Source organism: Pristiophorus japonicus, chromosome 17, assembly GCF_044704955.1.
Source record: "Pristiophorus japonicus isolate sPriJap1 chromosome 17, sPriJap1.hap1, whole genome shotgun sequence".
NCBI classification, from domain to species: Eukaryota; Metazoa; Chordata; class Chondrichthyes; family Pristiophoridae; genus Pristiophorus; species Pristiophorus japonicus.
The window spans coordinates 11,461,027-11,475,512 of NC_091993.1; the positions used below are offsets into that span (position 1 = coordinate 11,461,027).

The 14,486-nt window shown below is 44.2% G+C and overlaps 1 protein-coding gene across 1 annotated transcript in view; it reads left to right on the forward strand.

Annotated features, from left to right (window-relative positions):
* The window catches only part of lipca (lipase, hepatic a), an 87,712-nt gene that overhangs the window by 43,655 nt on the left and 29,571 nt on the right, over positions 1 to 14,486 (forward strand). The window contains exons 2-3 of the mRNA XM_070859308.1: positions 6,814 to 6,986; positions 8,337 to 8,516. Coding sequence (XP_070715409.1) covers positions 6,814 to 6,986; positions 8,337 to 8,516 — 353 coding nt within the window. The remainder of the gene's footprint in view (positions 1 to 6,813; positions 6,987 to 8,336; positions 8,517 to 14,486) is intronic.

The window sequence follows — 14,486 nt, forward strand, 5'->3', positions numbered from 1 at the left end:
CATATAATATTCTGACAGGACTGGACAGGTTAGATGCGGGTAGAATGTTCCCAATATTTGGGAAGTCCAGAACTATGGGACACAGTCTTAGGATAAGTGGTAGGCCATTTAGGACTGAGATGAGGAGAAACCTCTTCACTCAGAGAGTTGTTAACCTGTGGAATTCCCTGCTGCAGAGAGTTGTTGATGCCCGTTCATTGGACATATTCAAGAGGGAGTTAGATATGGCCCTTACGGATAAGGGGATCAAGGAGTATGGAGAGAAAGCAGAAAAGGGGTACTAAGGGAATGATCAGCCATGATCTTATTGAATGGTGGTGCAGGCTCGAAGGGCTGAATGGCCTACTCCTGCACCTATTTTCTATGTTTTTATGTAAGGGCTGCCATTTGTGTCGGTATCTGAATGGGGTCATCATCAGCTGCATTCTCCTGGCATTCCTCATCACTCAGATATCTAACAGTAAGGGGTCAGCCTCATGGCTCATCTCTGAACTGCTTGCAGCAGCTGAATGTCTCCCCTATGTCTTGCTGACCAGAACTGGATGCTGCTCAAGGTGTGGTCTGACCAGAACACTGTCGGACTTGAGCATGATTTCCGCAGACTCACACACTGCTGTTTTGGCCATCGAGTTCACCATTCTTTTTGTGTTGCTGATTGCTGTTCTGGAGTGGTTGAACGTGGTTGAGTCGACTAAAACCCCAAAGTTTCTCTCAACTATCTATTTCAACACCATTCATGGAGTACGTGCATTGCCTATTTGTTCCTCCTAGAGTTTAGCACATTACACAGACACACAGTTAAATAGCAGTCACTCGAGTAAAGTAGAGGTGGAACAGTTCATGACTATGAGTCATCTCTTCCAGGAGAGGAATTAAGAAAATTCAGGAAGAATAAAATGTTTATTGCACCATCAATACAGTAATAAATGGGACACATCACAGTTTATGTCACCTGTGGCCCAGTTGTGGCTCTCAGTCCAGAGACTTGAGCGCATAACCGAGTCTGAGATTTTAGTGCAGTGCTGAGGGAGTGCTGCACTGTTGGAGGTGCCGTGTTTCAGTTGAGACATTAAACTGAGGACGAATCTGCCCCCTCAGATTAAAATAAAAGATTCTGTAAAACTATTCGATGAAGACCGGGGGAGTACTCCAGCTACCCTGACCATTATTTGTCCCTCAACAAAACCACCAAATCAGATTATCTGCTCATTTAGCTCAAGCAAATTGGCTGCCACATTTCCTTGCGTTACAACAGTGACTACATTTTATAATTACTTTGTTGGCTGCGAAGAACTTTGGAATGTCCTGAGGTCGTGAAAGTCACTGCATAAATGGAAGTTCTTTCTGATTTTCTTTCTTACAGTTCTGTATCCTTGGACAATGATACCACAACACACTTTTCTAGATTACACTGGTCTCATTGTTTGAAACTTGTTGACTGACATTCACTAAAAGTATATATTCAGATACCAACGGATCCACCACAGACCCAATACAAGTGCAGACCAGGATAAAGCAAGGCCGAGTCATCGCACCAACCTTCTTCTCAATCTTCCTCGCTGCAATGCTTCATCTCACCCTTAGCAAGTTACCCGCTGGAGTGGAGCTAATCTACAGGACAAGCGGGAAATTGTTCAACCTCCGATGGCTCCAGTCCAAATCCAAGGTTGCTCCAACCTCTGTCATTGAATTACAATATGCAGATGACACTTGTGTTTGTGCACACTCAGAGTCCGAACTCCAAACCATCGTTAACACCTTCACTGAAGCGTACGAGAGTCTGGGCCTCACATTAAAAATCAGTAAGACAAAGGTCCTCTACCAACCTGCCCTCGCCACATAGTTCTGCTCCCCGGTTATCAAGATCCATGACGAGACCTTGGACAATGTGGACCACTTCCCATACCTTGGGAGCCTACTATCATCAGGGGCAGACATCGATGACAAAGTCCAACACCGCCTTCAGTGTGCCAGTGCAGCCTTTGGCTGCCTGAGGAAAGGAGTGTTTAAAGACTAGGATCTCAAAGCCGGCACCAAGCTCATGGTCTAGAGAGCAGTAGTGGTACCCGCCCTCCTATATGCTTCAGGGACATGGTCTATGTACAATTGGCACCTCAACACACTGGAGAAGTAGCACCAACGCTGCTTCTGCAAATTCATTGGCAGGATAGGCGCACCAACATCAATGTTGTCTCTCAGGCCAACATCCCCAGCATCGAGGCACTGACCACATTCAAGCAGCTCCGGTGGGCGGGCCACATTGTCCGCATGCCCGATGCTAGACTCCCGAAACAAGCACTCTACTCCGAGCAAGTGAGCCCCAGGTGGGCAGTGCAACATCCGCACCGACTCTTGGGAATCCCTGGTCCAAGACCACTCAAAATGGAGGAGGAGCATCTGACAAGCAACCGAACACCTCGAGTCTCTTCGTCGGGAGCACGCGGAAGCCAAGCGCAAACAGCGGAAGGAGCACACGACAAATCAAGCCCCCCCCCACCCACCCGTCCCTCCAACCACCGTCTGCCCCATCTGTGGCAGAGACTGTAGATCCCGCATTGGTCTCACCAATCATCTTAGAACTTATTTCAGTGCGGGACCAAGTCATCCTCGACTGCTGGGGGCTGCCTAAGAGAAGAGATATTCAGAAAATGAAAGAGTACCTTCATTTTAATCAAGATGGATCTAATATCTCCCACATCAAGCAATTTCTGTTGGTTATTAATTATTCTGTAGCATTCTATCAGATTCTAGAAGACTGCAGCTTCTGCAACATGTAATTTGTCCAACAATTTCTCATAGGATTTGTTCCAAAAATAAAAGATGATGGGAACTTTACTAGAATACCGCAGAATATAATTACATTACATTACCTTTATTTATAGTATTTTTGAATTCAAATGTTAATGTAAAAGTCAAGTCGATAAAACATTAGCGGTATGTAAACCTGACACGATGCTGGAGATTTTGAGGATGTACGCCCAGCGGAAACAGGGCAGTAGTGCCCCAAAAATGGTGGGGAATTACTTACTGCCCCATTCCCGCCGTTGCTATGGTTGCAGAAATCGTTCCCCAGGGCTGCTGCTTGGCCCACCTGAGTCGGGCAGTCGGCCAGGTGCCCTGGCAAACACTCCTCGGTCAAAGGCAAATGAACTGTTCATTGGTCTCATTTGCTGTTTGTAGGACCTTGCTGTCTGCATTTTTGGTGACTGTGAGTGTGCCTGCAAAACAACAGTGACTGCATTCCAAAAGCTTTGAATCAACAGCTGTGATCAGCAGAATCCCTGGGGATCAGGCCTGCAACTTTCATCGTTTGTAACAGTCACAAATGATCTGGAAGAAGGTACTCAAAAGTAAACAGTTGGTGAGGTGAGGCCCGCTATAAATCGTTAGGCTGCTCTGTCTCACAGAAAGTGACTTACAGATGAACAGTTATCATCAAACTCGCTTAATTTAATCAATACAACGTGGCTTGGCATAATAATACAAAATAATGAACATTCTGCATGTCCCCATGTTAGTGGATCATTGTGCTTGACTTAAAACAAAATAGCTTCTAACTATCGCAGTGTCAGCTGTGGCTCAGTGGGCAGCCTCCTGCCTCCAAGTCAGAGAGTTGTGGGTTCAAGTTCCACTCCAGAGACTTGAGCACAAAAATCTAGGCTGTCACTCCAGTGCAGTATTGAGGGAGTGCTGCACTTTCGGATGAGATGTTAAACCGAGGCCCCGTCTGCTCTCTCAGATGGACGCAAAAGATCCTATGGTACTATTTCGAAGAAGAACAGGGGAGTTATCCCTGGTGTTCTGGCCAATATTTATCTCTCAATCACATTGCTGTTTGTTGGAGCTTGCTGTGCACAAATTGACTGCTGTCTTTCCTACATTACAACAACACTTCAAAAGTGTTGGGGAGCGGGGAGGGAAGTGGAGCTGAGTCTATGATCAGATCAGCCATGATCTTATTAAATGGCCTACTCCTGCTCCTATTTCTTATGTTCAAAAGTACTTCATTGGTTGTAAAGCACTTTGAGACATCCTGTAGTCGTGAAAGGCGCAATATAAATGCAAATCTTTTTTTCTTTTTTAACACCTTCTGCATGCTAAACTAATGAGCCTTGCAAAAGTTTTCCCTTACAGATATCAGTTTAAAAACCTAACTGACAATGAGTATTTTGTCTCTCTTTTTACCCTCCTGTGTTCACCACCAAAGATGAAGGGGTCCGGCAGATAACCCCCACTGAGTTGCTGTGACTTGGGAGCTCGCAATAGTATCAATTACTGAGCCGGACTAATGAATTTCTGATTAGAGTACTTGGTCGGGGGGTCTAGTAAGGAGGAGGAACTGAGGGAAATCCTTATTAGCCGGGAAATTGTGTTGGGGAAATTGATGGGATTGAAGGCCGATAAATCCCCAGGGCCTGATGGACTGCATCCCAGAGTACTTAAGGAGGTGGCCTTGGGAATCGTGGATGCGTTGACAGTCATTTTCCAACATTCCATTGACTCTGGATCAGTTCCTATGGAGTGGAGGGTAGCCAATGTAACCCCACTTTTTAAAAAAGGAGGGAGAGAGAAAACAGGGAATTATAGACCGGTCAGCCTGACATCGGTAGTGGGTAAAATGATGGAATCAATTATTAAGGATGTCATAGCAGTGCATTTGGAAAGAGGTGACATGATAGGTCCAAGTCAGCATGGATTTGTGAAAGGGAAATCATGCTTGACAAATCTTCTGGAATTTTTTGAGGATGTTTCCAGTAGAGTGGATAAGGGAGAACCAGTTGATGTGGTATATTTGGACTTTCAGAAGGCGTTCGACAAGGTCCCACACAAGAGATTGATGTGCAAAGTTAGAGCACATGGGATTGGGGGTAGTGTACTGACATGGATTGAGAACTGGTTGTCAGACAGGAAGCAAAGAGTAGGAGTAAATGGGTACTTTTCAGAATGGCAGGCAGTGACTAGTGGGGTACCGCAAGGTTCTGTGCTGGGGCCCCAGCTGTTTACACTGTACATTAATGATTTAGATGAGGGGATTAAATGTAGTATCTCCAAATTTGCGGATGACACTAAGTTGGGTGGCAGTGTGAGCTGCGAGGAGGATGCTGTGAGGCTGCAGAGCGACTTGGATAGGTTAGGTGAGTGGGCAAATGCATGGCAGATGAAGTATAATGTGGATAAATGTGAGGTTATCCACTTTGGTGGTAAAAACAGAGAGACAGACTATTATCTGAATGGTGACAGATTAGGAAAAGGGGAGGTGCAAAGAGACCTGGGTGTCATGGTACATCAGTCATTGAAGGTTGGCATGCAGGTGCAGCAGGCGGTTAAGAAAGCAAATGGCATGTTGGCCTTCATAGCAAGGGGATTTGAGTACAGGGGCAGGGAGGTGTTGCTACAGTTGTACAGGGCATTGGTGAGGCCACACCTGGAGTATTGTGTACAGTTTTGGTCTCCTAACCTGAGGAAGGACATTCTTGCTATTGAGGGAGTGCAGCGAAGGTTCACCAGACTGATTCCCGGCATGGCGGGACTGACCTATCAAGAAAGACTGGATCAACTGGGCTTGTATTCACTGGAGTTCAGAAGAATGAGAGGGGACCTCATAGAAACATATAAAATTCTGACGGGGTTAGACAGGTTAGATGCAGGAAGAATGTTCCCAATGTTGGGGAAGTCCAGAACCAGGGGTCACAGTCTAAGGATAAGGGGTAAGCCATTTAGGACCGAGATGCGGAGGAACTTCTTCACCCAGAGAGTGGTGAACCTGTGGAATTCTCTACCACAGAAAGTTGTTGAGGCCAATTCACTAAATATATTCAAAAAGGAGTTAGATGAGGTCCTTACTGCTAGGGGGATCAAGGGGTATGGCGAGAAAGCAGGAATGGGGTACTGAAGTTGAATGTTCAGCCATGAACTCATTGAATGGCGGTGCAGGCTAGAAGGGCCGAATGGCCTACTCCTGCACCTATTTTCTATGTTTCTATGTTTCTATAAACAATTTCAAAAGCACAGCTCTTTAGCATTTTAAACCCTTTTTATCTCAGTGTCTTTTTTAAAAACTTGTATAGCCACACTGGGAGGGAAATTTGGTTGGATAGCACCCCTCGTGAACTGGCAAAAGTTGAAGATGTAACAGATTCTTTAAAAAGTACAAGGGGCCCTGAAAGGGGGCGGGGAGGAAAGAACAAAAGGGAAGGTCTGTGATAGGGTGGAAGGCAGGAGAGATTTGAGAGACAAAAGGGATGATGGGCCAAATTGAGATGGTAATGGCACAAGTTAGGAAACAAAAGATAAGTCAAGATGGGGTCTGAATGGTGGAATAATTAGCAGCTTTACATATCGCGTTACATTAGCGATACATTTTGAACATTTGCCAGTTCTGACGAAGGGTCATCGACCTGAAACGTGAACTCTGTTTCTCTCTCCACAGATGCTGCCTGACCCCGCTGAGATTTCCAGCATTTTCTGTTTTTATTTCAGATTCCAGCATCAGCAGTATTTCGCTTTTGCCTTACATGTAATTCTTTTTTCCCCCCAAATTTTGGAGGATTATGGGGCCCCAACACTTCTAGAGAGCTAAATTCATGTCATTTGAGCTAGTTATTAATATGGCAGTAGCTTTATGTTCATTAGTCTAGTTACGTTCCCTCAGTCCAAACAAAACCAAAATATAAACAGAAGTATATGTGGGAAAAAAAAGGAATATTAAAGCTTCTCATTGTTAAAGGTACATTCATGAAGTTTAAAACCATCCTCACTGTTAATACTAGAGATGAATTTATAATGACCCTGATGTTGTTTCATACATAACAGATGAAACCTTTGTTGAAAGAAGACCACATGTGGCAACTACCAAATTTTGCCTTTTCAAGGGACATTTGTTCGATAAAGAGACCTGCTGCATCACCCTTCACAAGGCCGTGACACTGAAGACCTGCAGCTTCAACTCTTCCCACCCATTGGTGATGATTATTCACGGATGGACGGTAGTGTTGCTTCTTTCCCGTGTGACTACAGAATGAAATGTTTTGTTGTGCAGTAATAATCTTCTCTGTGGGCTCTAAGATTCCTGATTGGTTCGTTCTCAGTTTAGTTCCTAGTGGATATGAGGTGAAAGCAAGAAAAATGATGAGCAGAATTCAGCACAAGTCTGGATTAAACTGATAGCCTCGCTCAGAAAGACCGGGTCGTGGAATGCACAAAGCACCCCAGACTCTCACATCTTCAAACTGAAATTGGCCACCAATCATCAAATAATCATGAACACATCATTTAAATATAAGATTGGTTTGCATTCGAGAAGCAAGTCATAATTTTGGGCATCAAATTGGTTTTGACAATTAAAATATGTTAATTTTACATAAGAACAGCTTGCTGTTTGTTTCATAGCTTATATAATAAATATATTCATAATCGTTGTTATCCATTTAAAGGGTCTGATTAACGTACTGTACCATGTACAGTTTTGGTACCATGTACAGTTTTGGTACCATGTACAGCTTTGGCTCCTTACCTAAGAGAGTGCAACAAAGGTTCACTCGACTGATTCCTGGGATGCAGAGATTGTCCTTTGAGGAGAAATTGAGTAGACTAGGCCTATATTCCCTAGAGTTTAGAAAATGAGAGGGGATCTTATTTAAACATATAACATTCTTAAGGAGCTTGACAGAGTAAATGCTGGGAGGATATTCCTTCTGGCTGGGGAGTCTAGAACCAAGGGTCATGGTCTCAGAATACGGGGTCGGCCTATTAAGACTGAGGTGAGGAAAAATGTCTTCACTTAAAGGGTCGTGAATCTTTGGAATTCTCTACCCAAACTGTTGTGGAAGCTCAGTCGATGAGTATATTCATAGAGATCAATAGATTTTTGGATACTAAGAGAATCAAGGGATATGAGGATAGTGGGGGAAGATAGAGTTGAGGTAGAAGATCAGCCATGATCTTATGAGCAGGCTTGATGGGCCATATGGCCTATTCCTCCTCCTACTTCTTACATAGTTTGTTGCTCACATTCGACAAATAAACACAGGAATCTTAAATAAAAGAACATGCTGTAGAAATGCACATAATAAGTACATAAGGAGAAAGGAATTGAAGCATATGCTGATAGCGTGAGATGAAGTTGGGTGGGAGGAGGCTCGTGTGGAGCATAAACAGCGATGTAGACCTGCTTGGCCTGTTTCTGTGCTGTACATTCTATGTAATGCAATGTAATATGCAGCATCGACAAAGAGCAAAGATAGCGACACTTCCTCGTGGAATAATTAACACCATAAATGAAGGAAATCGTGGCATAATGCGGGTGCTCATTTTTCCTTACACTATTTGATTTTCAGGTTGATGGGATGCACGAAAACTGGATCTGGAAGATGGCGGCTGCACTGAACGTCAAACTAAAAGATGTTAATGTGATCGTGGTTGATTGGCTGTCACGGGCGCACCAACATTATCCAATAGCAGTAAAAAACACGCGATTGGTTGGGCGTGATATTGCAGATTTATTGGACTGGCTGGAGGTAAAGCTATGAAATTGAGGTTACCTAATAGTTTCTCCAGTTGCTGTTTATTTTTGATGTGACATTCTTCACCCTGCTCTCAAGGCGATACATTAGGTCCTCCCCAAGCGGTTGGAGAATTAAGTCGTGTAAAACAGAACAAATGCAAAACAATAAATATTGTCCAATTAAGGACAAGCAAACAGCAGCCACAAAATCCCAGAACCACTTATATTTTCACAGGCTGGAGGAGGAAAGACACACAGTGAAATAGGATCAACCTTTGTCAGGTCAATGAATCCAATTACTGGTTACTATGTGGCTTTTCAATTTAATGGTCACCACCAATTCAAAGGCACCAGTATCACCCGGACCACAGCTGAAATCAGCAGGAGTGCTCAACAATCAATAAAGACTTAAGGAAAGAATCGACTTTCCAGTGTAAATGAATCAACAGGCCACGAGGTTTCGAATGAGATTCAAACCCCCAGACGATACAAATTATAGAGAAAGTTATTCACTGTAGTGCAGAGGGGAATGAATTGATAATACAGACTGAACAATGAGAACTGGAAAACCACACTCAAAATAACAAGGATTGAGTATGTTCCAATAGCCTCAAACTGTTTTTCTGCCTCGTTCTTCTCAATTACCTTTTTCCTCTTTTTCCCTCTCCTGTCCATTTGAAGTGTCTTTCATTTATTGAACTACCTTTCTCTTATTCCCTTTATTTTTTCATTCTCTTCACTTTAGTGCCTTTATCTCCATTTTGTTCCCATTAACGTTTGCTTTAATTCTCCCGTTAATACTTAGCCGTTTTCTCCTTTTCTTCATGAACCTCGCCATGTGCTTTATTTGATTACTTCAGTTTCTGCCGTCATTTCCTCCTGTGATTTTTGGCTTCAGCTTTTCTTTATACTGTGTTGTCATCCACAATCCTTCCTTTATGCTCGTTTTTCTCTCCATCGCTCCTTTTCTCTGTATTTTCTGAGTTTTCATTTTATCAGTCCGTAATTTCCAGCCTAAAAAATTTTTGTTAAAAACTTTTCCACATTCTGGTCTGCCTCTGCTTCTGAACTTCCTTTCCTGAGGCTGATTTCCATTTCCTCTTGTCTCCTGTTATTGTACATCCACCTTCCACGCACACACAGTTGCTCCTGCTTCTAACCATCTGCCTGGGAGAGAATTACAATTCGTTTCCAAGCTCATTTTGAATTAAATGAATTTCCAAAGAAAATGCATGCCTGAAGCTCAAGTTAGATTTCAGTAAACAGCAACACATACTTAACTCATTGGAGTTAACACTAATGGAGCAATCTTCTGTTGCATCAAGGAAGATGGCCAGTGTGAACTTCCATTACTTGGGGTTTATACAGAATGACCATCGGGGCTTTTAATACAGTGATGGCCTTTATTTTATCAGGTCAAAACGGTTCTAATCAACTGCAAGTAGTTCGGTTTGCCTTGGATAGTAGTGCAGTGTGAAATCTGCCCCACTTACATTCTGGGTGGAATCCAGTGCAATGGTAGCAACAGATAAACACACATTATAAAAGCAAATTACTGCGGGTGCTGAAAATCTGAAATAAAATCGGAAAATGCTGGAAACACACAGCAGCTCAGGCGGTATCTGCGGAGAGAAACAGAGTTAACGGTTCAGGTCTGAGACTCTTCATCAGAGCTGGAAAAAGTTAGAGATGTCACAGATTTTAAGCAAGTGCAAGAACAGGGAAAGGGGGGAGGGGGGGGGGGGGAGGAAAGAACAAAAGGGAAGGTCTGTGATAGGGTGGAAGGCCGGAGAGATTAAATGATAAAAGGTATAATGGTGCAAAGCAAAAGGGGGCGGTGATGGGACAAGTAAAGAAACAAATGATGGGTGAAGAAGAGGAGTAAATGGGAATATCAGAATCATCACCAACTGCCATCTGAGAAAATAGGGGCAGATGTTACACTCTGAAACTGTTGAACTCGATGTCGAGTCCACAAGGCAGTAAAGTGCCTAATAGAAAGATGAGGTGCTGTTCCTCGAGCTTACGTTGAGCTTTATTGCAACAGTGCAAGAGGCTGAGGACGGAGAGGACAGAGTGGGAGTGGAGCGGAGAGCTAACTATTGTTTCTTGTCCTGAACCCCTTCGGCCAAAAACTACAATATTTTGTCATGTTGAGTGTTCAACTGCCCAGGGTGGAGCAGCACCATTGACAGGGCAGGGGGAAGACACCTCTTCAAGATGGCTCTCTGCACCATACCCAGAAGTAGAGACGCCTCACTTACTGTTACGTAAATCCTCACCCTCCACGAGTCTCTCCAGGATTCCAACAGTGCCCATTGTGCATGTGAAGGTTCTTAAATTACCTCGTCGCAAATTGTAATGACTCAAGAGTCTGGTTACTGTAAACTCACTCAGGTGCAACCTGATCCATCTTTATTCCAGCCCAAGAGTGCCTGCGTGACAAAGACACCCAGCTTATATACAAGTGACCAAACACACATGCCACATGCGTACATCCCAATGACCTCCGACCGCGGCACCCTCTGGTGTCTGGTGACCCCCAAGCATTAATACATAACACTTACCTTACAGCGCTGCCACTAACGTCAGGACTACTGCTGGTGACAGTATTGTAAAGTGAGGACAACAGCAGAAACTCTGTAAACTATACATCACATTCCGGTTCAGCCTTCTCCCATTATGAAGCAAATTGTGGCTGAACTTGTACTGTGAGGTCAGGAACCAAATTGAAGACATGAACTACATCAGCCTGTGTTCAGGGGCATTTTCACAGTGTGGATTGGAGTTTCCATAAAAGAGTGGGTGGGGAGGCTGATTAAAAATGGGGGGAAAAAAACCAACTTCAAACATGGCTGAAGAGTGGGAACAAACCTTTAAAAAAAAAAAAAATTGAGAGGGGGAATCCATAAATATTTCCTCAAAACAAAATTGCTTGCCCGAGAAATCAAAATCAGTTTCCCTGTATACAATGGAATTGCTGTCGGCAGTCAGATTTCTCGAAGTCAGGGTGAGGAAGCTCAGAAAGTGTATAACAAGAAAATAACAAATCAATCCCCAAGGGGCAGCATGTGGATGAGAAATAGGAGGGGGCCAAGGATAGATCCTTGGGGGACACCAGAGGTAACAGTGAGGGAGCAGGCAGAGCAACCATTGCAAGTGATTCTCCGGCTAGGATTAGATAGATAAGAATGGAACCAGGCGACTGCAGTCTCACCCAGCTGGATGACAGTGGAGAGGCTTTGGAGGAGCTTGATATGGTCAACCATATCAAAGGCTACAGACGGGTCGAGAAGGACGTGAAAGGATAGTTTGCCTTTGTCAGTCACATAGGATGCCATTTGTGACTCTGATGAGAGCCCGTTACACTACTGCGGCAGGGGCAGAAACCTAATTGGAGGGATTCAAATGTGGAGTTCTGGGGAAGATGGGCACGAATTTGGGAGGTGACAATACATTCAAGGACTTTGGAAAGGAAAGGGAGGTTTGAGATGGGCCGGTAGTATGCAAGAACAGAGGGTCAAAGGTTGTGTTTTTAAGGAGAGGGATGATGACATCAGATTTGAAGTACCTGAAGCAAGAGAACCGTTCATAATATTAGCTAACTGAGGCCAGGAAGGAAAGTTGGGTGGTCAGCAGGTTAGTGGGAAAAGAGTCCAGGAAGTGGGTCTCCTGGACAAGATGAGCCTGGAGAGGGCATGAGAGAGAGAGGAGAGAAACTGGAGAAAGATGCGAGTTCAGGGCGAGGGCAAGTGGGAAACTTTGGGGAAGTTTGGCCCAGTGCAGCCAAACTTAAAGCATATTTCACTGATGGTGTGAGTGTGCTTGCTTATGCTAATATTAGTTCAGTTTTCCAAGAATAGATGCCAGTTGAATTTTGAAACCAACTAATTATCGCTCCTGTGTTTTGTGGGATTAGGCTGGATAGTTTTTGGTTAGCCGGCATGGACATGATGGGCCGAAATGGCCTCCTTCCGTGCTGTAAATTTCTATGATTCTATGAAATGGGAAATTATCTGATCTCTTGTGTAACAGAGAGACATACACATAGGGAGTATAATGTAGATAAATGTGAGGTTATCCACTTTGGTGACAAAAACAAGGCAGAATATTATCTGAATAGTGACAGATTAGAAAAAGGGGAGATGCCACAAGAACTGGGTGTCATGGTACATTCAGTCATTGAAAGTTGGCATACAGGTACAGAAGGCGGTGAAGGCGGCAAATGGCATGTTGGCCTTCATAGTGAGAGGATGTGAGTATAGGAGCAGGGAGGTCTTACTGCAGTTGTACAGGGCCTTGTGAGGCCACACCTTGAATATTGTATACAGTTTTGGTCTCCTAATCTGAGGAAGGACATTCTTGCTATTGAGAGAGTGCAGCGAAGGTTCACCAGACTGATTCCCAGGATGACAGGACTGATATATGAAGATAGACTGGATCGATTAGGCTTATATTCACTGGAATTTAGAAGAACGAGAGGGGATCTCATAGAAACATATAAAATTCTGACAGGATTGGACAGGTTAGATGCAGGAAGAATGTTCCCGATGTTGGGGAAGTCCAGAACCAGGGGTCACAGTCTAAGGATAAGGGGTAAGCCATTTAGGACCGAGATGAGGAGAAACTTCTTCACTCAGAGAATTGTGAACCTGTGGAATTCTCTGCCACAGAAAGTTGTTGAGGTCAGTTCGTTAGATATGTTCAAAAGGGAGTTAGATGTGGCCCTTATGGCTAAAGGGATCAAGGGATATGGAGAGAAAGCAGGAATGGGGTACTGAAGTTACATGATCAGCCATGATCATATTGAATGGTGGTGTAGGCTCGAAGGGCCGAATGGCCTACTCCTGCATCTATTTTCTATGTTTCTAATCGCAATGACACTCCCTGCTCCCGTGGATTGTAGTTTAATAAGTATCACCCAGCCCATTCCGGGTTCTTAAAATAATGCTTGCAGGGGACAGATACCGTGAACGGACCAGCTGCAATTCTTTTAGCAATTTGGTCTTAAAGTTGTGAGGCTGCAGGTATGCTGATTTTAGCATTTTTAAGGGAATATATAATACCATTTTTTAAGGTTATTTTTGCCTGGGTATTCCCGGGTGACTCATCAACTGTGGCTCAGAAGGCAGGAAGGCAACATTGCCAGCCTTCCAACTGGGTCACTGTGTGCCTGCTACTACTGGATATACCAGAGGGTCCTGACTCAGGGGCCCCAAGTTTCCACATGATTTGCTCCTGATTTTTAGGAGCAGCTGGTGTAGAACGGAGTATCTTAGAAATCAGAATTCTCGTCATTTAGTTTGCTCCAGTTCTAGTCAGTTAGAACAGTTTCACTTTGGAACAGAATTTTTTTTCAAAAGGGGGCGTGTCCGGCCACTTACGCCTGATTTCAAAGTTTCGGCAGTGAAAACTTACTCCAAACTAACTTAGAATGGAGTAAGTGAAGATTTTTGTACGCTCGAAAAAACCTTGTCTACACTTCAGAAAATCAGGCATAAGGTTACAAATCAGGCGTAGGGAATGGGGGGGGGGGGAGGGGGGAGGGGGGGAGGCTTTAAAGGGAAGTTTGCAAACATTAAACACTTCAGTTTTTCAAATAAAGAGCCATCATCAATAATAAATGATAAATACATCAATAAATCAATCAAAAAAATTAATAAATAAAACATTTTCTACTTACCGACTGCAGCACCGGGAGCCCTCCAACAGCGTGCTGGGATCCCCCCCCCCCCCAGTGTGTCTCTGTCAGTGTCTCTATCTCTCTGTCTGTCTGTGTGTCTTTCATTCTCTGTCTGTCAGTGTCTGTGTTTGACAGTGAGGGGAGGGGGAGGAGGGGGCTAGAGGGAGAGGGATGGGGGAGAAGGGAGAGGGTTGGGGGAGAAGGGGGAGGGTTGGGGGAGAAGGGGGGAAAGGAGATGGGGGGGAAAGGAGATTGGGGGGGAAAGGAGATTGGGGGGGAAAGGAGATTGGGGGAGAGAAG